General features: G+C 38.5%; 1 protein-coding gene across 1 annotated transcript; it reads left to right on the forward strand.

Annotated features, from left to right (window-relative positions):
- Window positions 1-584: 584 nt before the first annotated feature.
- Window positions 585-25,856, forward strand: Adgrf1 (adhesion G protein-coupled receptor F1). The gene is made up of 15 exons (XM_026394485.2): window positions 585-653; window positions 1,905-1,953; window positions 3,126-3,145; window positions 4,143-4,281; window positions 5,519-5,692; window positions 7,249-7,349; window positions 8,185-8,243; window positions 11,389-11,540; window positions 13,307-13,470; window positions 15,656-15,844; window positions 17,405-18,778; window positions 20,198-20,239; window positions 21,352-21,411; window positions 24,778-24,841; window positions 25,768-25,856. The coding sequence occupies exons 1-15, from the start codon at window positions 585-587 to the stop codon at window positions 25,854-25,856; spliced, it is 2,745 nt and encodes a 914-aa protein (XP_026250270.2).
- Window positions 25,857-26,491: the final 635 nt, after the last annotated feature.

Consider the following 26,491-nt stretch of genomic DNA (forward strand, 5'->3'; position numbering starts at 1 on the left):
ATGTCTATGTGCTGATTTTTGTTCAAATTATTTGAGATAGCTTTAAGTTTGAGAACGATTTGTTGCTAATTACATCAGCTAAAAAGAAGGAAATTTTCTGGAGTGGTTTAGTCTTATTTTTGTTTAAACATTCAAAATCTATCCTTTTATTTATGGTTCTCAGGATCTTGGGTTATTTTAATGCTTTATTTCCTGAGATGAAAAGAAAGCATCAGTGAAACATAAGTGCACCTAGTAATAATGTTAAGCAAGTCATGATTTAAAAAGTCTCTGTTTAATCAAACTTGATCACCTAGAAGAGAGGTCTACTACAATTTTCTACTAAGCTTGCAAAGACAGAAATTTACTCGTTCCAAATGGGAGCTGAAGTCATGGTGTCACAGGCTATGTGAAGTGGAAAACTATTCAAACATGCAAGAGGACTGCCGGGCTCACTTAGGCCCTTTGGTGTGTACATTTCTACGTTTTGATTTGCAATTCTTGTCTTTGTATCTCAGCCTTAAGAGGTGCGCTGCCTGTTCAGTCATAGACTATGTAACTGGCTGCTCACGTGCAGTCCAGGGAGAGGAGAGGGACTGCGGAAAATGAGAGCTGGAGTGTTGTGGCTCATCTCTTTCTTCACTGTCTTTAAGGGCCACTGCAGCTTCCTTGGGGTGAGTTGGCAAATGTTCATTTTTCTTCTCAATCATCTCTCCTCTCTGCTTCTGGCACTTTTAGATTGGTTACTCTTCAGGTAACTGAAGCTGCATGATTTAATGGATTTGTAATCAGAAGTCCCGAGTTCTTGTCTCAACATTAACATTCACGATAGTGTCTTAGATAAGTCATTACTTCTCTTTGGATCTCAGATGACCGAACTGCACAATGATCTTTGAAACCATCTTGGAAAACTTGTCTAGTTCAAGCATTCTCTAGTATGGCTTTTTGACACACAAAAAAGCATATGGATTGACATGAGCAGTGTTTGAACCCTCTCCTTTATCTCAACTCCCTTCTGATGCTTTTTTCCAGGACCAAGGTTTGAATGATTTCTGCCTGCTGATGACTCTCAAATGTGTATCTCCATCCCAGACATTTCCCCTGAACTCCCCCCCGACACACCCCATATCCACTTGCTATCTCTAGCTGAGCACCCAAAGGGTTCTCAATTTCATGTATCTAAATCAAATTCTTGATTTTATCTCACTAAACTGATTCCTCCTTTGCTGTCTCAGCAGGTGGTATCACTTCTCCAGCTGCTTAGGCAAAAAACATGGTGTCATGCGTGATGGTTCTCATATTCCATATCTAAATCATTTGCTTTATCTTTAAGATACATCCAGACCCAAACACTTCTCACTCTCTCCATGACTCAACCTTATTCCACACCCTCTTAGTCTCTCCCCTGTGTTGTTTCAAGAACCCCTGAAATGCTCTCATTGCTCCTGTGCTTGTTCATTTTTCAATATGACGTAAGAATTGAGGCTTCCAAAAAGTAAATTAAAGCATGTTCAAAACTCTCCACCTACTACTCAAGTAAAAGGTAAAACCCTTTCTGCAGCCAGTAAAGCTCAACACAACCTGCCTGCCCAGAGTTCTAAACTCATCTCCTCCTCCTCTCTTCTCACTTGCCCCCCTCAGCTGCTCTTTCATCTGGGCTTTGCTTTCACACATCAGGCATAGTCCTATCCCTGGCCTGTGCACTTGCTTTTCCTTCTGCCAGGAAAGTTGTTTCTCCCAGGGTTGACGCTTCCTCACCTGCTTTAGGTCTTGGCCCAAATTTATCTCCAGGGCAACTTTTCCACCATGATTGGCTTAGATTTTAGATTCAAGATTTTAATTCATCTGGGAAACTCAAACCCTTATGATGTTCAACTTTCTAGAGCCTCACCATAACCATCTTTTCTCCCTCTTCTTTTTAACAGAGAAATGATGGCATCAAAACAAAAAGAGTACTCAGTGTGGAAAAGGCAGGTGAGACTCCATAGCCTGGTATAGTGGGCTTCAGTTCCAAGAGAACAGGGTTGTAACCCCAGCAGTGCCTCTGACTGGTTGCATGATCTTAGGCACATTACAAAATAGTCCATGCCTGTGAAATGAGAATAACGGTAATTCCTAAGAGCAAGATATCTGATGATTAAATGATGTAATAAAAACATGTATCTTGTGCTATTCCTGGATCAAATTGCAGCTCCATATGCTTCCTTTTCTTCTATGCCTTAGTACTATGATGTAATTCATGGTAACAACCCTCAGGCTAATAATGGGTTGTATTCTGAAATTCAATTCACAGATCTGATTTCAAGCACAGAATGTATTTCCTCACACAAACGGTGATCTACATAGATAATAATAAGTTTCCTGGGTCAGTCCACAAAAATCTTTCAACCATGCAATGTATTTGTTATACTATAATGTGCTAATAGTACCATAGAACATACATACCACCATGACAGACTCCATTTCTTTAGGAGAATGAAATACAAATTTCAACTTGGAATGCTGCGAATACATTTTCCCTGACAGTAGAAATACCAGAAAAAAATATTTAGTTGTTACTATTTGTCAGACACTTTTTTAAGTACTTTAATCCTCACACCAGTCCTCTTAGTGAAGTAAGACTATTATCTATATTTTACTGTGTTAGTCAGCTTTTTGTCATTGTGGCCAAGACACCCAATAAGAACAACTTAGAGGAGGAAACCTTTATGTTGGCTTATGATTTCAGAGGTTCAGTTCATCATCAGCTGACTCCATTACTCTGGGCCCAAGGTAAGGCAAAACATCATGGTGAAAGGGCATGGTAGAGGAAAGTTGCTGACCTTATGGCAGGAGGGGGCGGGGGGGGGAGAGAGAATGACCCAGGAACAAAATATAATCCCCATCCCAGTGACCTGCTTCTTCTAGCCATACCCCACCTGCATATAATTACCACCCAGTAATTCATTCAAATTATTAATCCATTAAATGGATTAATCCAGATTAGGGTACAAATCTCCTAATCATTACACCTCTTCTAAATATTCTAAACATTTCTGCATTGCCACACAAACTTTTCAGGAGGACATCTCACATCCAATGTGCAACATTACAGTTAGTGAATTGAAGGCACAGAGATAGGGACTGTAAGTAGGATTTGAACCCAGTTAATCTGGGTCCAGAACCAGTATCTTTAACCACTGACAGTGTGACCAGCATCATTTATTCCCCTGTTCTCACCTCTTGGGAAGAGATTCAAGCCTTTAAAGAGATAGGCAGTGTATGAAAAATAGCTGAGATGATCTATGAGTCATCCATAGATGAGCCACAGAAATTTCAGAACAAGTTTTATGTGAATGTGCCAAAATGAATTTGGGGTGGGAGAAGACTCCTGGAATTCATCTTCTCTCTCAGTCAGTCAAAAACACTAGAAAGCTCACACTAGTCCCCAGAGTTAGGTACAATGGTCATCTGTATTTTACAGATAGAGAAGCTAAGGCACAGAGATAGGGACTATAGGAAGGATTCAAACCTAGACAATCTGGCTCCAGAAACAGCACATACAAAGATCCAAAGATGAACATATGTGAAGGCAGAGCAAGGACACCAGAAACAAAAAGTGCAGCAGATCTGCCCTTGCAGAAAGAAACTTTCTAATTCCAGATATAGTTAGCTGGAGATACGGATACACAAAATCTAGAGTCAAGGTTTAGTTTGGTTTTGCTTTTGTATTTCATGTCAATATTCAAAAGTCAGCTACTTAATGAAACATTTATACAGGAGAAGAAAGTGTTCCTTGGAAAGTGGGATATTGGAGGGGTTTCTATTAGAGCTACTTCAAGGAGACCAGGGCTGAGAAAGGAGGAGGGAAGAATGAGTAGGATTTTCTCATTCTTCTCCCTTCAGTCTGGATGAGACAGAGGGCACTGGAACCATTGGCCTGGCAGAAGTGAGAGGAGAGACATATATTAGGCATGTGTGGGAGTGAACTGTTTGTGTTCACTCTGGATGTTCATGTTCAGTCTGCGTCTGGATGAGCAGAACTCAGTAACAAGCATCATGGTTCAGCTTGTGACCTCTAAACAGAATCTGTTGACTGCTTCTGAGCTACTTCCTCAGCAGTCTTCCCCCCAGCAAAGACAGAGACTGCTAACTGACAATCTTTCTGTTTAGTCCAAGATCAGGAATATGAGCTGTTGCTTCAGGTGACCTACAGAGATTCCAAAGAGAAAAGAGAGTTGGAGAGTCTTCTGAAGCAACTGAAGGCTCCCTCGACATGCTTGTCAGCACCAATGGAGATCATCAGGGTGAAGACCACAACGTGTAAGTCCCCTCTGGTGACTGAGAGTGTAAGTGTGGAAGGTGAGCTCACCAGCCAGGGTAGGTTAGGTTATGCTGTGGAAACAATCATCCCCACAATCTCTATGGCATTAAAGAACAAAGGTAAGATTTCTTCTTCATGTTTTATGTTCTTGCAAGTTGGAAGAGGGGCCATGTCTGTGGTCATTGCTCAGGTATCCAGACTAAATGAGTCAGGCCTTATGGCAAATATATTCATTCTGAGACAAAAAGAAATGGAATACTAGAAAGTCTCACATAGGAACTTTTGACTTAGAAGTGACATATACTAATTTTGTTCCCAATATATTGATCAGAACTGGTTCTATAGCAGGCCAAGATGTGAAATCCTTCCCTGTGCATGGAAGATAGCAAGAAATTTGGCAAACAGCACTAATAATCACAAAAGTGGGGTTTAGAGAAATTGAATGGCTTGTCTAAAGCAGTGATTCTCAAAATGTGGTGCTCAGACAAGCAGGAGCAACATCAGCATTACCATCAGGAAACTTAATAGAAATTAAATTCTTGACTCCATTTCAGGTGTACTGAATAAGAAACTCTGGAGTGAGACCCTCCAGGGGAATTTTTTTGTGCTTGATAAAGTTTAAGAACCACTCACTGAATATCTCCAGTGAACCATTCATTGCATGCCACTGTGCATGTTTTCACAAAGGTAGCCGTTGACTTTGTTTGTCCCTGTCCCTTTTTTAGCCTATTTAAAATACTGATTTTTGTCCAAATACAAAACTAGGAACAGGATTAGCTAATGGAACTTTTCATCATGGCTCCCCCCAAATAGTTTCTACCTTTGCCATCTTACTTTTAGGGCCTACCTTTGAGTGGTAGCTTGTGGAAGAAGGGAAACTCCAATTAGATAGTGTTCAAGTGCCCTTTAGAATCTTTCAAATATCTCCCATGTTTTCAAATATACTCTTCTGCGTCTTTCTTCCATTGCAATGGATATTTATGGTGCATACATCCTTCTTTTGGATGCTAAGACCAGCCATGCTAGTTTTATGTTTGGTAGGTTTCCATTACTAACCTTGGACTCTATTGAGGTGGACATTTCCTTAACTTAAACATATTACCATCTTGATTTTGTCTTTCTAGCTCTTGGTGAGATATACTTGCTTCAGATTCCAAGTCAGTGTCAAGGATCAAACTTGGAAGTAGTCAGCTTATAGATGAGGCTTTGTGAGACCAAGTTCTGTTTTCTGTGCAGACTGTAGCAGACTGAATGGGATCCTACAGTGTGCCTGTGAAGACAGCCACACCTGGTTTCCTCCCTCATGCCTGGATCCCCAGTACTGCTATCTTCACACAACTGGATCTCTCCCAAGCTGTGAATGTCACTTCAGCAACCTCAGCCAGAGCATCAATTTCTGTGAGAGAGCAAGTAAGCACACTGGAGTTCATTGAGCCTCTGGGCATCTCCCAATTAAAGGGAAGGTACTCTGGCCCTTTACCTCACTGAGGAGAGTTAATACTTAGAGGGAGATTGGAAGATGATGGCCATGTGCTTTTTATCCTTGTCTACAGCCAGTCAGGGCTCCATAAGTGCAGGAGATACAGAAATGCAAGTTGGCATTTGGGTGTCATTTCAAAATCTAGGTACATCCAGCTCAGCTCTGCAACTGTATGATTCTATTAAGATTTAAAGAGAGCCCCTAAAATTCCAAGTAGGCAACTGTTTGAGTCACCAACATTTTTCTTCCTACTTTCTTTTCACTCCTTTGGCAACATCAGTTCTAGTGATGTGAATGCAGGGAAGAACACATGCATAATGATTATGTTGAAAGAACTCTGAGTTGCCAACAAATATGTGTGCTGAGTGCATTAAAAGAAGAAGGAAAGGCAAGCAGGCAGATGTTAAAAATTTAGCTCTGAAAAACTGTTGCTTTAGGATGATTTTCAATGAATGTTGAGATGAACCAAATGATATGGACTCCAGGGCTTAAAGAAATTTAAGAAGCTTCCCCAAAGACTACTCTGGTCATCTTGAAGCTCTGGATTCTAGTTGAGCTCAGGAGAGACAGAGAGGAGTCTGAAGTAACTGGGCATCCATGGTTTTCCTTCCCACGACCAAGTTAAGTTATAACAATGTGCATGTATTAAGTACCATCTTTATATTCAGTTCTAGAGGACACACAAGTGTTTGGGTTTTTTTTTGCTATTTATGAATTGTCAGGCTATTTGGGGAGGCCAGGAGATGATACAAGAAAGGAAATGATATAATTTCTTCAGTGAATATAGATAGAAGCCTACCTTTTCTAAGATGGTCCATATCTGGTCCATCTTCAAGAAATACAAAGATGGATCGAAAGGGTATTACATTCATAAGGGTCTTCCCATAGTATTGTGGGGATGTGTATAGATGAGACACATATGTAGATATTTTGGTACAAGAGGCTGTAAGGGAGGTATGGAAAAAAATTCTGTAGGAATTCACAGGTAGAAAAGGAAAGGGTTTGCAGAAGAGCTGACATTGGACTAGGTCCCAATTGAAGGAAAAACAGGATTTGGGTATTCAGAGAGCTGTCCCAGTGCAAAGGAATACTAACAATGGGCAAGTAAGCAAGGAGTGTGTCAGGGTTAGCCAGAAGTGCTTTAAAAAGTTTTGATGGGGGCAATGCTTAAGCTCAATGCCTAGATGAGGATGTCTTTATTTCAGAATTCAGTGACTATCTTTTCTATCCACCCGTGAGTGGTCATACATTTATCTACTTCGAAGGTTGTCTTGATGACCAGCAGTTTCCCATTACTGTTGAAAATACACAGTTTGAAAACTCTGGTTTTATATGTTTCCTATTATTTAGTGAATATTCATCATAAAATAGTTGAAATACCACTGGTGATAAGATGTTTTCTTGAGTTACACCTTTATAATTTTATGCGGCTAATAAAATCAAGTTAGAAACTCATTATCTAAAAATTTCTTTCTATTTCTCATAGAGATTTGGGGCACTTTCCAAATTAATGAAACATTTACAAAAGACCTTTTAAATTCATCTTCTGCTATATACTCCAATTATACAACTGCCATTAAAGATAAAGTAAGCACATTTTACTTATTGCATACGAATTGTTCACTAAATGCTAACTCAGATATTTTCAATTCAGTATATATATTTAAATACATTAAAAAAATTTCACTGAGTTATTACAGAGAAGTTATTTGCTGTGCTCACAGTTGGCATTCCTTGATCATTTTTTCCCCCTAGGATAGTTTGTCAGTTGACTTGCTCATGTGTTCAGTTTTGCTCACTTACTTGAGCATTTACACAAAGGATTCTTGGTAATTTTCTGATTTTCATGTGTCAAAAGAAAATTTTTGCATCCTAAGTTCAATTGTCAGCATTGTTGATCCTTCCATAAAAAAGACTCTCTTGTTTGAGGCCAAAGCGAGTTACTGAGCAAAACTCTGGGCTTCATAATGAAGTCACATGAAAACCAGATCCATCGTTGCCCTTCTGCCTGAGACTGTGGCCCAGGTGTGGTTCATGAAGACATGAACAAATGGATTCAGTTTAAAGACTTATGAAAATTAAATGGCTTGATTTTGATATGGATAAAATAGATTTGGGATAAATTTATTTGGTACCAAATCCATACCCTATCCTAAGCAGTTGGTTATTCACTCTTGTGTAGTGATCTCAAAATTAAATTTTACGAGTCTCTATGTCTGCATGTGTGTGTATGTATATGAATATTCCCAACTGTGATTTTAACTGTATTTGTTATGACCTACAACCATTTCCCACAGTACCTCTTTCCTTTGCTTATTTGCTAGTTTTGATTTCCTTATCTTCTGCAGCCATTTTTTGTTCAAACGTCTTTCTGAAGTTCGAGGACAAAGATTAACACATTGCCTTTTGTTTTCTTTCTAAGCTTACAGAAGTATACAAAGAAATTCAAGGTTTTGAGTCAGTGGAGGTTACCCAATTTCGGTAAGTAGCACAATGTCCTTAGAAGGGCATCTCCAGAGCTGTGTACCAGTCCTGCTGAATGACACGTCCTATTCCCAGGTGACCTTGACAGAAAACAGGGCAGAGCTAGTCTTCCTACTAGGGTTCTTACTCTGATGCTTTCAAAGTTCTGAAGAGGAAAGTCTAGATTCTCCTTTAAGTGAATTTAGGAACTTCAACATTGAAGAACATTTTCAAAACTGTGGTTCAGGAGTAGAGCTATAAAAACCGACCTTGGAAGGAAACAGGAGTGTGCATGTCCAGGAAGGGGCGAGGGTGGGGAGGAGGGGTGAGGGTTGTAGAGGGATGGAGTTTTTCCTCCCACAGCCACAAGGGACATGATGCTGTATGATTCAGAACCACGGGGCGGGGGCCGGGGGGAGGGACTTGGGTGAAATATTATCTTTTTGTGTAGATGTCACATATATATCATGATTCAGAATCCAGTAGTCATTGTCTATAGCAAATAAAAAGATATTTAGTAAATTATCCTTTTGTTTATGCTTTAACTCCAAAAGTTATTTGCTTAGTTAACCATGTGTACATTAATTGCCAACTATTAATAGTGTGCTTAATAGAGGAAATAGCTTAGAGGTCAGAGAACTTGACTCATTATTTTTTTTTTTAACAATTAACTTTAAAAAAAACATTGGGAATTTTCAACAGCATTTGCTATAAATTTGTTTGAGCATTCCCCTTTAAGTCATCCTGTGTCTCATGTAAATAATTTCCTTTAAATTTAGTACCAGGAAAAACACTGCTTTCTTTTTTCAAATGTTGAGTCTGTATCATTGATCATATTTTCCTTTTGACTTTCCTGTCATCCAACTTATAGCCAAAATTGAAACTCAATCACAATGATTTTTGTATTCTATATTATACTTTTTCCCCATCTTGGTCCTGATTTTCTGCCTACATTTCTAATTTACATTTCATCATGTGTGTCTTATAAACGGTCCCCAGTAATTTGTAGACACAATCACAGTCAAAGGAGGCATAAGCTTATAAATATTAGGATTGACTCTTAATGTACATGATTTAAAATCAATCTTTCTCTCACTCTCTCAAATTACTTATCTGTCAAACAGGACAGTACCATGAAACCTGTTTTAGTTCATTAAATCAAATAAAATTATAGGCAGGAAAATGCTTCGTAAATAACATAGAAGGGTGATAAAATGCAAAGGCACTGTGACCACTGCTACACAAAAGGACATTTGTATTTATTGTGAAGCGAGCAGAAGTTTGACCTAGTAATTAAGAATTTGAGCTTTGGAGCATCACGGTTTTTAACCTATTAATTAATAAATAATGATCACCTGGCCCAACTTCTCTTTTGGCCTCATTTATCTTTAAAATGTGGGTAACACAGTGAACCCTAATTGCAGGGTCACCTGATTAACACATGTGAGCTGATTTATATTTGATACCTTTAAACACATCTATAAGCTGGTAGTTTCTTTGCTACTTGAGCTTGGTCCCCACCCTAAAGTCCATTTTCAAATATCCAGCTGCCAACTTGACATCTCCTCTTGGTTTTCCAGTGGGCATGTCAAACACAGCACACCTGCACTAGGTATCCCCACAACTGTTCTGCTCCTGGCCACAGCCCACCTCACCATCTTCCACATCTCAGATACAATAATGCTGTCCTTCCAGTTGCACAAACTTACACTTTGGAGCCATCTTTTGTTTTGATTTTCTTTTGAGATATGATTTGCATACAGCAGTGTGTTTAAATCTGAAGTACACTTCAATCATCTTTGACAAACATTTGTATAAGCCCTTCCTATGAAGACAGAGTATTTCCATCACCCAGAAAGTTCCCTCATGTTCCTTTCTAGTCAATTTCCACCCCTACCTCCCACACTCTCTACCACTGGTCTGATTTCTTCTAGGTTAGTTTTGCCTCCTCTAGAATCATCACCTCATCTGTGGATTTTTGTATATCTGGCTTCTTTCACTTAGCAAAATGTTTGAGATTCATCTTTGTTTTCTGACTATTTGTGGTGCCTTCCCTTTTATTGCCCAGTACTATTCCATTATGTAAGTACACTAAAGTTGTTCTTCCATTCCTTGAAATTATTCTTGACTGGTTTCTTTCTCTCAAATCTGCTTCACTGGCAAGTTCTATACTGTCTTCCAATCCAACCTGAATCTGACTCTTCTCTCCAATATGCACTACTACCCCACAAGTTCAAGTTCACTACCTCCTTCCTTACTTGTCTCCTTTGAATTTATTTTCTACATAGCAGCCAAAGTGATGCGCTTAAAAAATAAATATAATCATACTATTGCCTTTTAATAAATTCTAGAACTTTTAAGATAAAGAATCAAATTCAAAAAAAAAAAAAAAAAAAAAAAGAATACAAAACTTGGAGGTAATTGGGACGAGTCATGATAGAAACATCTATCAAGAGGGAATTTGGAAGTAGTGGTTTTATAAACTCTACTGTATCATGCATATTGTGAGATTAAAAACTTTATATATTTCTTATTACTATTACTTACCTTGATATGACAGGACATAAGATAAATATATCATCACATTAAAAAAAAAAAAAAAAAAAAAAAAAAAAAAAAAAAAGAATCAAATTCAAACTCTAAGGTCCTTGGTGATCTGGATCATGGCGATTTATCCAATATTACCTTTTATGTCTTTCTTTTTTACTCATTGAATTTTATTCAGGCCAGTCTTTGTCAAATTCATTTTCCTGCCCCAGATCTTTACATCTGCTGGCATACTATCCAATATTCTTTTTGTCACTGGACCTTTTCTTCTCTTCCTTTGGGCTTGAGCGCTCCTTCATACAGAGAAGCCTCCCTGATCAGCTTTGTTTAATGTGGGGTCTCACCTCCATCTATTGTTCTGGTCACTGTGCTTTGTCTCTCATAATACTGAATAAAATTTGGAAATATACAGAGGGGTGCACATGGGTGCATGTGCATGTGTGCATTTGGAAGTACCTTGTTTCATTTCTCATTTACCCTCCTTTTGTACTTGAAGATGCATACCAAGTCTGTCTGGTTTATGCCTCTGGAACCCTGTGTCACGTACACACAGATTAGGCTCTGATTGAAGGAATGAATAGTGCATCTCATTTTTTCTTTCCTGCCATCATTGCAGAGAGGGAAGCATTGTTGTTGGGTATGAAGTGATTGGCTCAAGCAGCTCCTCTGAGCTGCTGTCAGCTGTGGAACAGGTGGCTGTGGAGGCGAAGGCCAGCCTGGGCCAGCTGTTTCGGCTGGAAGACGGATCCTTCATGGTGTTTGGAAAAGGTGATACTGGATTTCCATTTTTTTGCTTTGATTAAGGGACTTCTTTAATTAGTGAATTTGTATCTTCAGGAAGTAGATAGGATTTTTTTTCAAGAAGGAATTGTTCTAAAACAGACTTTCAGTGGAAACAGGCAGCTGTTTCCCTCATCTTGGTAAAACTCAACTTTAGCTGACTATTTTAAATCCTTACTCATCGATGATCCGATCTCCAACTCCTGGTATAAACATCATGGAAGACTGATTTCAGGGCAAGCTGTGATGGAAATTACTCAGAAATGGTTTACTGGTACATGTTGAAAGAGCCCTGGGGCTGACACAATTTCTAAATCACAGTGTGAGGACCCAAGAAAAGAATGCATACATCCTTGTCTTTAACGAAAACAGACACATGCACACACACCACTTTTTCTTGAAATAGTTTCCTTTTCCTTTTGCTTCTTTTTAAAATTTTTATTTGGGTTGACACATGATAATCATACATGTTTATGGGGTACACTTGCCTATATTGTGTTATGATCAAATCAGGGTAATTAGAATATCCCTCATTTAAATATTTATTTATTTATTTGTTGCAATGAGAACCCTCACAATGCTTTCTTCCAGCTAATTTTGAAATGTACAATATGATTCAACCATGGAAAAGGATGAAACCCTATTGTGGGATGAACCTGTAGGGCATATGTTAAGTGCAATGAGCCAGGCAGAGAAAGATAAAAGACAAATACTGCATGATCTCATTCATATGTGGGATTTAAAAACATTGATTGATGTCATGGAAGTTGAGATGGGGAACAGAATAAGGTCTGGTATTCTATTCAGAGTAAGAGGCCTGTAGTTAAAAAATAATATGTATTTCTTTTACTTCTTTATATTCAACCCTAGACCTCTCTTGCCAAGATTTTTGCCATTGTATTTCAATAACATTTATTTGACAAATATTTACTAAGTGTCTAGGCACTTAGGACATAGCAATAAGGAAAACAAACAAAACCCCCAGCCCTATAGCTTTTGCATATGATATTTCCATTTCCCAGTTTCAGTCATAATAAGAATATATTATTAAGAGCCAGTTGCATGGGATCCTAATTAGAATAAGTTATACTTTGTGTATGTATAATATATCAAAATGCACTCTACTTTCATGTGTATCTAAAAAGAACCAATAAAAAAATTAAAAGAGCGGGCTGGGGATGTGGCTCAAGCGGTAGCTCGCTCGCCTGGCATGCGTGTGGCCTGGGTTCGATCCTCAGCACCACATACAAACTAAGATGTTGTGTCTGCCAAAAACTAAAAATAAATATTAAAAAAAATTAAAAGAGGAAAGTTAAATAGAGATTGATTGCAATGTGAAATGCTGTTAAAGGGGTATAGAAGATATCACCTTTGGACCACATAATTACTACTTTGAGCCATAATGCCTTGAAGATTTTCTGACTTTCTGGTATTTTCTTAAAGAAAGAAAACATTTCCTAGGGTTGATCATATCTTCCCTTATTTTCACCTAATACTTCCTAGTTGGTAGCTCATCAAAAGGCAAAAATCAGACACATTGAAGAAAGAACCAGCCTCAAGATGGAGGCATCAGGAAGGAGTACAGGTGCTCAAAGGAAAGAGGCTAGGTATCAGAGTCACACTTCCTCCTTCTGAATTTTGCCTGGGTTTTATATATGAACATATGACTTCTAAAGTCTTTAAACACTACTACATGGGTCACACAGAGTGCTGGATATTCTGGTATAATTTTTCCTGTTTTTCCTGTTTTTCAGTCCAGTGTAACAGCATTTTCTTTGGATTTGGGTCTAAGAATGATGAATATACCCTGCCCTGTAGCAGCGGCTACACTGGAAATGTCACAGCCAAGTGCCAGCCCTCTGGATGGCAGGTCATCAGGGAGTCCTGTGTGCTCTCTCAGCTGGAAGAACTGCAGAAGGTGAAGTCTTTTCCTTTTGTGGACTTGGCCTGGGGTTTGAGTTTCACAGTAAGCATCTCCCAGTAAGCACAGCTCAGGGAGAGGGCAAAATATATCAAGTTGTATCATTGGCACTGTGCAGAAGGTGAGGCTGACATCAGACTGTGGCAAACCCATGGAGTGTGGGCATGAATGGCAGAGTCTAGCTGACAGCTGAAAAGGTCAGAAAATGTCAGTCATGCCATTTTATTTCAATAACATTTATTCAACAAATATTTACTAAGTGTCCAACGTGTCTAGGCATTTAACACCATCAGAATTGATGGTTTTGTCTGAAAGGGTGCTGCAAAAGAGGAAATCAGTGCTAAAGTCTATCGTAAATGGTAGAACAGCAACTGAGCTAGCTTTAGAAGTCCAGTGGCCTAAGAATTGAAGATTAAAGTAGAAGTGTGAGTCAGAGGGCAATAAGTTTAATAAAGTGAGGATGTACACATATCAGTCATTGGGGCAGGGAGTGGGTCAGGCAAACCTGAGCCACAGAGAAGGACAAATCTGCAATGGACCTTAGGGTCATTGGGTTCACAACCTCCTTCTGCAGGTTAGGAAACAAAAGACCAAGGGGCCAATGGTCTCACTAGAAGCAATAGCATTGATCTACAAATAGTTACATGATTCCCAATCCAATGATTTGATCTCTTCTCTTGCTCTCTTAGAAAGTTTTAAATACCAAGACACAGTAAATAGAATGAAGAAAGTGAAGAGTCAGGAAATAGAAAAACTTAAATCACAGCAAAGAATGACCTCAAGACCAGTTCACAAACACCATTCTGCTAGTAGGTCTCTACATTGAGTAGTATGTATATCCTGGCCACAGACCTGGCTATTGCAGTAGAGAACCCCAGAAGAGTGTTCATCAAAATGTTGAGGAATAGTTATTTCTCCTTTTATGTACTCAATTTCTTTATCTGTAAAGAGGAGTTAGAGAAGGTAACCTCTAAGATCTGGTCTCTCCTTTGGCCTTATTTTTTGGACACAGGCAATATTTAGAACTAGTTCATCCCAGAATGTGAGGAAGGTACATTCCAGGTGCCCTGGGCAGATAACAGCACTCTGAGCTAAAAAGAACAAGGAGAAGAGGTGGGGTCTAGGATCGTGGGGTGACATGTGTTGATGGGAAGGTAGCACCCCTCCCTTGCTGCCTTCCACATTAACCCAGCACAGCAGAAGCAGATGGGAGCGTGAAAGAAGGAATAAAACTCCAAATTCAAGGGCAAAGTCAGGGTTGGCAAAAGTCTAGTAACTTCTACCATGTCCCTCCATCTTCCCATCCAGTGGGGATATAGCCAAGCATTAGTACTATTAGGCCTTACACACCACTTTCTGCTGAGTAGTTTTTGGAAGATCATCAAATATCACTGAGCAACAGTTTCTGTATAATTAGGATAATGATTTATATAAAGATGCTTTTTTATCTGATAAAATTTATTTATTTATTTAAGTTGTGGGAATGTATTTATTTATTTATTTATTTATTTATTTCCTTTTTTAAAAATTGATTTTATTTTTAAATACATGACAGTAAAATGCATTACAATTCTTATTACACATATAGAGCACAATTTTTCATCTATGTAGATAAAGTATGTTCACACCAATTCATGTTTTCATACATGTACTTTGGATAATAATGATCATCACATTCCACCATACTCGATAACCTCATGTCCCCTCCCTTCCCCTCCCACCCCTCTGCCCTTTCTAGAGGTCATCTATTCCTCCCATGCTCCCCTTCCCTACCTCACTGTGAATCAGCCTCCTATATCAGAGAAAACATTTGCCACTTGTCTTTTGGGGATTATCTACTTTCACTTAGCATTTTCTTCCCCAACTCCATCCATTTACCTGCAATTTTAATAAATATTTTAAGTTTCAGTCTTCTTAGCTATAAAATGACAACAATAATGGTACCTCCCTCAAGGATGTTTAAGGAATTCAAACAGTGAGTCCCTGGTAGAACATTTGGCAGTGTCTGTAATAGACAGAACCCTGAATGACAGTCATTTTTTTTTAAATGACTGCTGTATACTTATTTTAGTATACACAACCCATACAAATGTTAGTACTAGGTGGCCAAGATATTGGATTTAAATTTGATGAAACCCAAACATTTCTGTTTTCTAGAACGTAACCATTTTTTATTTTGTAGAATTTCAGCCTGATTGCAAACAGCGCTACAGAGATGGACATGTCATCTCTGGTGCAAAATCTTTCCGTCATCATTCAGCAAAATCCATCAACTACAGCTGGAAATCTGGCTTCTGTGGTGTCAATTCTGGGAAATATTTCCTTCCTGTCAATGGCAAAGAATTTCAAGGTGTCTAATTTGACGTTGGAGGTATGGTTTTCCTGTGTTTGCAGGGCTTTCTTTAAATGCTGCATCTTGTAGGAGAAATGACAAAGTCCTTAATAATGGGAGATCCCTTTGGAAGGACAGAAGAGCCATATAACAGTCCTCATGTGAACTTTGTTCTTTCTCCATAGGATATAGGAACTCATGAGATCAATAGTGTGTGTTCAAAGTAAAAGGGAGTTATACCTGAGCATGGGGCATGGGCAGCACCTGCCTTAGAGATTGGGATGGGCTTTTTTTATTATATGACTTGGGCTCCAGAATTTTGATACATGTTAGCAGCTTATAATCATTCTTTCCTGTGGCCATAAGCTCTGACTTTAGCTGTGTTCATTACAAGAACTCCCTTTTCTCAACTGGGGAATTCATGGTTTTGTTTGGATATTTAAAAATTAATTTAAGATCACACAGATGGTATATGATCACTATAAGAAATGCAAATAAGCAAAAAGAAAATTAAGTGATCTGTAATCTCATCATCTTAGAATAGCAGCTGCTACTTATATTCCAATTATCACCCCAGTGCCTGGAAGAATAACAAGTGGTGCACAGCAGTGCTCAATAAATATTTGCTCAATAAGTGTCCTTCCAAACATTTCAAATATTTGCATTTTATATTTGAAGGTCTGTAACATTTTACAAAATCAGATTATGTAATTTATGTAACAATCATACTTGACTATGTATGATGAAAATTATGTCAATTATGACATTAAATTTGAATAAGTTAAAGTCATAAAGAAAAGATGCTTAGGTTTGTTTTTTGCATTTTATTCATAAGAGACCAGCTGAAATAATACGAAACAAAAATGATAAGTATAAAATGAAGAGTGAAAACAGCACACAAACAGAGCAAGAGAAAGCAGAGGATCCTGGGGGCAGTAGAATAAGCTCACTAGGCTCTGGGCCAGAAGACACAGAGGGCTGGATAGGGTAAAACCCGGCAGACACCTACAGCAAAATGCCCGGGAATCAGAGTCCAAAGCCAGAAAGAGGTCCTGTGGGAGGAAATAGCAATGTTTAAGGAGTTGCTTGGAAAAGGAATCTCTTAAACTCAGAGTGGCCCTAAAAACCTACAGCAATTCAACATCGATTTGATGCTTGGGTCTAGTTTGTAAGGATTTGTATTTTATATTTTGTATAGTAAACAAACAAAAAACATGAATTAAATCTTGACCACCCATGACATGGATTTTTAACTTCTGATGTTAGCAAAACAAACATCATAATATGGAAATTTGTCAAAATAATGTCTCCACATTATTACTCAGGAGAATGGGAATGCACCTTTGGGCACTGAAGGATGTATATTCAGCCCAGTGTGTTTCTGAATGCCTTGGGGTGGTCATCCTGGAACCAAGTTTCTTTCCCCAAAGTCTCTGCTGTGCAGAGTAGCAGAGCTGAATTTAATTGATGAGCTTCAATGTGATCCTCAACTGAGTCAATTTTCCAAGCATTTTCCCTAAACTTAACACAAATAACTATCCACTCATAGACCTCTCATCTTTTTTACTGAAAACACTAACTTTCATCCTTGTGTTTCAGAATGTCATCAATATAGCTGATCATATTCTTAATTCATCATCAATAACTAATTGGACAATTTTATTGCAAGAAGAAAAGGATGTTAGCTCACAACTACTGAGGACATTGGAAAACATCAGCATTCTGATACCTTCAGCTGCTCTGCCTCTGAATTTTTCTCGAGATTTCATTAACTGGAAAGGGATTCCAGTGACCGAAAGTCAGTATGAACTGGGTTATAACTATCAGATTGAAATGTTCCAAAAAAATACCTCCATTCCCATCAGAGGCCACGTGTTAATTGGACCAGACCAGTTCCAGAAGCCCCTTCCAGAAACTATCATCAACATGGCTTCACTGACCTTTGGAAACATTCTGCCCATTACCCAAAATGAAAATGTTCAGGTCAATGGGCCTGTGATATCCACAGTTATCCCAAACTATTCCATAAGTGAAATTTCCCTGATATTCTCTAAGATAGAGTCAAATCTGAGAAAGCCTCATTGTGTGTTTTGGGATTTCAGTCATTTGCAATGGGACAGTGGAGGCTGCCACCTAGTAAATGAAAGTCTAGATATGGTGACGTGTCAATGTACTCACCTGACCTCCTTCTCCATGCTGATGTCACGCTTTGTCCCCTCTGCGATTGTCCCTGCTGTGAATTGGATCACCTATGTGGGACTGGGTATCTCCTTGGGAAGTCTCACCTTATGCCTGATCATTGAGGCTCTGTTTTGGAAGCAGATCAAGAAGAGCCAAACTTCACGCGCACGTCATATTTGCATGGTGAATATAGCCCTGTCCCTCTTGATTGCAGATGTTTGGTTTATTATTGCGGCCACTGTGGATACCACCATAAACCCTTCTAGAGTCTGCACAGCTGCAGTGTTCTTTACCCATTTTTTCTACCTCTCTTTGTTCTTCTGGATGCTCCTGCTTGGCCTCCTGTTGGCTTATCGAATCATTCTCGTGTTCCATCACATGGCTATGACTTTGATGATGGCTATTGGGTTCTGTGTGGGCTATGGGTGCCCTCTCATTATATCAGTCATCACCCTTGCAGTCACACAACCTAGCAATAACTACAAAAGCAAAGATGTGTGCTGGCTTAATTGGTCTGATGAGAGCAAACCTCTCTTGGCTTTTGTTGTCCCTGCATTGACTATTGTGGCTATGAATTTGGTTGTGGTGCTGTTAGTTCTCTCAAAGCTTTGGAGGCCAGCTGTTGGAGAAAGACTGAATCAGGACGACAAGGCCACTTTCATCCGCATGGGGAAGAGCCTACTCATCTTGACCCCTTTGCTGGGGCTCACCTGGGGCTTCGGTATAGGAACAATGGTGGATGGCCAGAATCCAGCTTGGCATGTTCTTTTTGCATTACTAAATGCATTCCAGGTGAGACCCCACCCACCCTCCAAATAATAATCTATTACATTCTTACATAACTGGAATAAGTATAGATAACTCAGGTTGACAAAACAATTCTCTAGTAAGATTGTAATGAAAGCTGTATGGAGACTATAAATTTTTTAAAAACAATCTATTTTCCTCCAAAATTAAGGTCATACTGAAGCAGAATATCCAGAATATCCAGACTTATACAGTAATCTACCATAGAGCTTTGAATCTGTTGGAGTTCCCATAACTAATGTTAATCCCTTTTACTGTTACCTCAGTCCTCTTTCTCTTGGGCAGATCTCTGAAAAAACACTGAGACAGAAATAAATAAAAAGTACTTGTTGACTCTGAATGGTGCAAAGGAAGTCCCTAGAAAGCAAATAAGCAGGGCCAGCAACTGAACACCAGCAGCCTGTTTTTTTGTAAATAAAGTTTTATTGGAACACAACCATGCCAGTTCATTGGCCTTGGTCTATGGCTGCTTTCCCTACAATAGCAGAAAAGTTGCAATAGAGATAATGTGGCTGGCAAAGCCCAAATACTATCTGGTCTTTACAGATAAAAGCTTGCTGATTCTGCCACAAAGAATGAGTTTTACATTTTATAGTCAAAAAGTGCTCAGAGTAGATGGATAAAATAATCCTTAGTTATTAATATATATGGAAGAAAGCTTTCAATCCTGGTTTAAAGCAGGTATTTTCAGGTCACCTGGGACAATGACTGGGAATGTGTCTCCTAAAAGCAGCTGTTTCTCTGCTCTTCAACATAGATCCTACAGGTGGTGGTGCAGATGGCAGTCATAAGGAACGTGCACCCAATGATGAGAAGCATAGGTGTTCCTGTCAGGGCAGGCACATGTCTGTATTCTGTCTGAACAAACATCAATGGAAGTTTCTCTGACTTGGAGAAGGATTTCAAGGTTGAAGAAAGCCCTTGCCAAGATTTTCTAAGAGCTGTGCTTGAAAGAAAGGTTGCTGATAGAAGTCAACTTCCTGTGCTTGGCCCTTGGGTTGGACCTCAGTGCCAGCTGCTGTCATAAATGCATCGTAAATGTTATTAAATGGCAGGTCTAAATAAGGACTGAGATACAGAAGCCAATGGAAGTGATTTGCTTTAGGCTTGGGACGGCACAGTAGAGGAGAACGAAGCTCCAAAGGCACTTATAACTTCATTCACTCAATCATTTACTTATTGACACACTCATGAAAAAGTCCTTGAGTTCTTTGTGTTTTGCCAGGCACTGGGAAGGTCACACAGTGTTCCTGCCCTCAAGAAGCCTGCAGTCTAGTAAGGAGATAGACAATAAAACAAATTCAATGTTGGGTGATAAAACAGAACTAGGTTACATACAGGTGCTTTCTGTTCTGAAAAAGAAAAAAAATATAATGTGTGATTTTCTTCTTTTTCTTGTTAAAGGGTTTTTTCATCTTCTGTTTTGGAATACTGTTGGATAGTAAGGTATGTGCATATTCATTTCTCTCTTCATTCCCTAACACAGGCCTCTCTATGCTCACACCCCCACCCCTCACCCCTTGACCCCCCGCCCCCCACCCCACTTCAGTTCTGAGGCTTTTATTCATAGAGTAGGAGGTTAGGCAACAGGTACTTTTGTAATAAAATTCTATAATTTTACAAAGTGTAGGTTCAGCCAGAAGACAGAAATTAAATGGTCAGTGTTGACAAAGTTGTATAGAATTAATCACAACATGTAATTGTGGACACTACCAGAAGAGAGAGAAATTCTTTCTACGTTTGATTTTTCTAACTTAAATTATGGTGTGACAATGATTCAAGAGCAAAATTCCTCTACTATGGAGTAAATTCCCTTTTGCCACTTTCATTGTTCATTCATTTAAAATATGCTAAAATTATATCTACTTGCTGTGTTTTTAGAGCTTTGCATAGTAAATGTTAAAATAGTTTTCCACATTAGATAAAATTCCTAAGGAAGGACCACCAGTTTAAATGAAAGATAATAGAAAAAAATTAATGAAACTTATTATTTTCCCCAAGCATTGAGCAATTCTGTTGAGAGAGATGAAGACAGAGGTGAAGCTTATTGATGTATAGACACTGTTTTAATAAGATAGGAATACTTTACAATTAGCATAATTGTTGCACATCACAAACCTCTATTTACAAAGAAACAATCTGCTGTTCTAATTGTACTAATAATTGCCTTGTTGGTACCATTCTCATGGTTAGGAAAACCCTTCACTTCACAGATAAACTTCAATTTAGCAATTATTGCCAATTACTTATGACTAGAATCTGAGTTATTGTGGCCTTGGAAGTGTTGTTCCTTGTTTAATGCTAGTTTTATTTATTAGTAAAGAGACTAAGAAAATAATCTTTTTACTAGATGGTCATGACTGTAGTCTATTAAGTGCCTGTACGAAGTAATACTTAGAAATAATAATTTCAATCTGCAGTTTTTTTCTTAGTATGTTTGTATGTTAGTATATATGTATATTATATATATGTGTGTGTATGTATATATATACACACACATATATTTTATATATACATATATATGAGTTTCTCTTCTCTATTTGTTTTTGTCCTTATAGCTACGACAACTTCTATGCCACAACTTGTCCCCACTAAGCTCTTGGATGCAGACACTAAAGGTAATTATCTACTGCTCCAATGCACGGAGTTCCAGTTTTGCATTTTTGTCTTTGCGGAATTTTGCAGCAGTCCAGTTCTATATGAACTCCTTGGAGGTTTTTGTCACCACTGTAATATCCTGGTGTCTCTAAGGGTGCCTGGCATAGGGTTACTCTTAAAAGGAGCTACTGAGGGAGGAAGCAATTGAACTAATTAATGTAAAGGCATGAGAACGAACAAGGATGCTGAAACATGAGGTCTGTGGGTGTTTGTGAGTATCTTTGAGCAATATTGTTCATTTCAGTTCCTTGCAATTTTAGCTCTTAAGTCTGCCATGTGATAAATTTATATGAAATTGGAGGATTTCTGCTTCATTCTTTGCCACAAAAGTGCAGTCCTATGATGATAGTATAGTTTGAAACAAAAGTACTTGCATGCCTATTTTCTATTTTCAATGTTGATTTAGACTTTTTTCTTTCAGTAAGAGACAAAGGGCTTTTCAGAGAGGGTTCTAAAGCAGAGATATCTGTGTTTGATAAAAAATCAACTGACTTAACTGTGTCCAAATGTGGGTGTTCAGAGATTTTTACCAGTGACGGTATATCCTTTTGAAATAAAAATTAGTGAGGAAATCATTTGGCATTAAGAAATCTTCCTTGGTCTGTATCTCCCACTGGAAACCTCTGCTGTGAATTAGGGAGGAGTGGCCCATGGGCAGGCAGACCTGCCCTATGTTTCTGACTCTGAATCCAATTGACTGTGTGACCTTGGGAAACTTCCTTAGTCCTTTTGAGCTTCAATTTTCTCAGCTGTAAAAATTAAGTGTTGGCTTAGTTACTTAAGGAAGTTCTAACATTCTGCGAGTTTGATTTTATGTCTTAAAGAATGAAAAGTCCTTTGAAGCAGAAAATGTGAAACTAATGTCATTATTTACTTTAAAGAAAAAAAGGAAGTTATGGAAAGAGAGGCCTTTACTGAATAAATGAATCAGGACACTCCCCACCCAGCAAAGCAGGAAGTCAGATTTTTTTTTTCTCATTTGGAAATGAGAGAGAGAGGAGAGAGAGAGAGAGAGAGAGAGAGAGAGAGAAAGAGAGAGAGAGAGAGAGAGAGAGAGAGAGAGAGAGAGAGAGAGAGAATATGAAATAAAATAAAGCAAAAGAAAAATCCCTGCAGTGTTTCTCCCTGTTTGTAAGGTCCTTTTCAGAAGGTAGGAGTGAGTGATCAGTGAGTGCTTTGCTTTTTCTGGAATTACACCCTTCCCCAATTTTGTTTCCAACTTGGGTGATAAAATAAGATTTTGTTATCTGTTAAATAGTTCATCTATTCTAAAATAAATATTTGTTTTGCAGAAGAAAAGATGAGTATTTGTAATTTTATGAGGGAGTTTGAATGAAAAGCAGAAACCTAGATTTTGTATGATGAGGTGAAGAAGAAATAAGACTGGGTACTGATAGTCCTATCAAGAAACTCACTTATGAGTTTAAAAGGGAGGGAGAGAGAGATAGGAAGGGAACAAGATGTGGACTCAGGACCAGGATCATTAAGATTACTAGGATGGATGGAAGCAAGTCTGTATGCTGGGAGGGATGAATCAGTAAAGGCAGAGTTTAAATACAAATGGGAAAGTGAGGCTAAGGGACACAAGAGGATTCCTGGGAAGATGGACTTAGTAGCAGACTAAAGATAGGTGACTAGCCACTACTCTTGATACAGGAAGTACCAGATGGATACAGATAGAGCCACATGTACAGATTGGCATCATGGTGTTGAGAGTTCACTGAGTGATGGCAAAGTGGTAACGAGGTAGGGATCTTGGAAACATCAGTGAAAATATGATGTTTGACAGAAGGGAATAGAAGAGGAAGCCAGCAATGCTCAGCAAGGACCATCCTTCCAGCCACCAAAACTCTATGTGAACCCACAATGTAATGTCTTTCAATAGCCTCTTCATGCTGAGACTCAGAGTTCCTTTCTTGGCCCTTCATTTCTCCCAGCCATGTTCTCTATAACCCTGCACTAAGAGGCTCACTCTGGTGGCCTCTACAGACACTTAGCCACAAAGACTGAATTTATAGACCCACCTTTCAGTTCCAGTGATTCAGATCCTGTTGTTCAACAGTTTAGATCCACATAAATTTATGTCTGACATGTTTCTTCCTCCACCTGGTAGAGTTTCTGAGTGTACTGTAATCTAAAATTACTCTTTCCACATGGGGCAAGATTCAGTTTTAAGTTCAATGCTCCCTAAGATTTTCCTTTAGGGTTATAACATTATATGAGCCTCGAATTCTGGGACATCAATTGTTTTGCTTTGAAAATTACAGACCTTTTCTTTCTATCTATCATTTATTTTCAGAGCTCAGTATGAGGTAATCACTCATATAACTCAGTGAAGATTGGGAAACACTCACTGGTCTACCTCCTGCATATAATAAAAACCTATTTCTCCCACCTTGGTTTAGCTTCCATATGACATGGACTGTAGCAGGGATTGGAAATTGTTCCTTCCAATATTCCTAGTGCTTAAAAAACAGTGCCTAATATACAGAGACATTCAACATTAGAAGTGAAATTAATGAATAGATGAATGATATATTGAGTGAAATGTGTCTAAACACCTTTATCTTTTCCAATAAGTGCATGATCTCTCTTTTTTAAATATGTTATTTCAGTTTGATAATTAAGTTTTAAAATTATTGGACTCTATATCTCTGCACCAATGACTGAGGGATTATTCAAAAGAGAGATAAATGTTAAATTGTAAAAGAGTAACCCAAAGTTCTAACAGACGCCATTTTTACTAGGGGTACTGGTTTTTCCATGGGTTATTCTTTCAGTGACAAGGGTGTGAACCAAAGAAACATAAGCATGATCTTAAAAAGGGATGATATTACCAGGCTTAGTGGTGCATGCCTGTAATACCAGCTACTCAGGAGATTGAGGTAAAGGGATCATAAGTTCAAGGCCAGCCTGAGCAACTTAGTGAGACCCTGTCTCAAAATAAAAAGTAAAAAAGACTGGGGATGTGGGGATGTTACTGAGTGGTAGAGCAGCCCTGAGTTCAATCCCTGGTGTAACCAAAAAAAAAAAAAGAAGAAGGAGGAGGAGGAGGAGATCATTAGCTCCCTTAAATCCATTGCATAATTGTTGTTAATAATAGTTGTGAAAATATAAAGAAAGGTGAAATTCATCTGGAGGTAAGTTCTAGGCATTTCAAGTAGATTAAAGCAGAGAAAGGGGTAGGAACTACTCTAAGTTCTTGAAAAGAGAGTCATGCTGACAGAATAAAAGATGGTTAAAGCCACCAAGAAGTCAGGAAATGCAGACCCCATCACCAAAAGAATACTATGAACATTCAAATGATTTGTTTTTCTTTTGTGCAGCAAAACTCCTCAGAGATATCTTCCAAACCCAACCGCTCAAAACATTACTCAGTGCAAAACAAAGGTAAATCACCATAAAACCAATTATTACAAAAGGTGGGAAGAAAGAATATGAAAACATAATGCAAAGACAATTCAATGGCAGCTATTAAAAAATCTACATGAGAAGTGTGAGAGAGTATCAACCAGCTGGAGTGTCCAGGCCAATACTAATTTTGCTCAATGCTGATACAGCAGTATTGGGGATTTGATGCTCAGGGAGACTACCAAGTAGTAGTTTCATCACAAATTATCCCATTTCCTCAGTTAGAAACAGGGTGTGTGTGTGTGTGTGTGTGTGTGTGTGTGTGTGTGTGTGTGTGTATGCACATGCACAAATGCATGTAGATATCTGTGGTACTGATCATCCAAGCCATGGGGTTGAGAAGTGGGTAGATAACATCAACATGTATCCTAATGGGAGAAATCACCCAATTTGTGCCAGTTGCTGAGCAGCAGGAATGGGGCCATGTGATTGTGTCCAAGTGCTGGACATATCCTATTAAAATGTCCCAGGGGAGGGAGAAACCACACCTTCTGAGCATTAGACAGGACTCTCTCCTCCACCTATGATACTCATTGGTCCTACATTCATATACTGGAGTTTCATTAAAGCTAAAGTTCATTAAAGCTCTTTTATGCATTTGTTCCTCATGAATAAAATGGAAAACTAAGAGACTGCTAAGGTTCCTTCCAGTGATAACATGCTGTGATCTCAAATCTGTTATGTTATTTCCCAACAATATCTGAAAAAGATAGTACTTCACTTCTGAAATGAGAGATGCCTGACAAATGCAAGCTTCAGTGATATCAGAAATGCTCAAACAAACACATCTATATCTTCCCCTAACATCTTCCTAAACTAAGAGATTCCCAGCTGATTTTCATTTTGGTCTCACACTTGATTCCAACATGGTAACAATAATTTTTATTCTGTTTTTCCCCCCTCAGGCAACAATGCAATTTCTCATAAGGGAGATTCCTCCAACAATATCATGCTTATTCAGTTTTTATCAACTGAAGAAGGTCAGGAACCATAAAGTCAAGGAAAAGAAGTTGGAGCAACTTGACATTTGGAGTTCAATGTCAGTGAAGAAATTATGGTCACTAGTGGCTTCATCACTGCCTCCTTTATCTTAAATTAAATGGAAAAAACTATTTTCATGTGGTTTGATTTTTTTAAAATGCTACATGGCTGCAGAAGAATAGGTTTCATTGGAAATTGTGTTAGTTATACCTTCCTGACTATGAAACATGGTTTCCTTTTTCATAAAAGTAATACTATTCATGTAGTATTTCTAATCACCTGAATTGGGAATACGAAAATGTCCTGAAGTAGCCTTAGATAAATTGATAAACTATGCTCACTTTCTTCTCAAAAAGTCACTGGTGCCAATTTCTAGCGAAAAAGCATTTCCTCTCCAAATTTTCCAGTTGAATTTGATGCTTGTTTTTGCTTCTTAGGTGCAGTCTCTTAATGTTGGAAGTTAATCAGACATAAAATAAAAACTTCCATTTCAGATATTTTTGTAGTCATTTATCAGGAAGTATAAGAATGTGATTTGATAAGTGATGTGACAGTTGCCACTTTACAACACACTTTTGTGTGGTCTGCCACCAGCAAAGTGAAGTGTCCAAGCAGACCAAGCACAGATATAAGGAAATGGGGACCCAG

This window comes from Urocitellus parryii, chromosome 8 (assembly GCF_045843805.1).
Source record: "Urocitellus parryii isolate mUroPar1 chromosome 8, mUroPar1.hap1, whole genome shotgun sequence".
Lineage (NCBI taxonomy): Eukaryota > Metazoa > Chordata > Mammalia > Rodentia > Sciuridae > Urocitellus > Urocitellus parryii.

Coding starts and splice junctions, on each gene's coding strand:
- Adgrf1 (XM_026394485.2), top strand. CDS start 585: ATGAGAGCTGGAGTGTTGTGGCTCATCTCTTTCTTCACTGTCTTTAAG. Junction 654..1,904: donor GCCACTGCAGCTTCCTTGGG/GTGAGTTGGCAA, acceptor TCTTTTTAACAG/AGAAATGATGGCATCAAAAC. Junction 15,845..17,404: donor TGTCTAATTTGACGTTGGAG/GTATGGTTTTCC, acceptor CTTGTGTTTCAG/AATGTCATCAATATAGCTGA.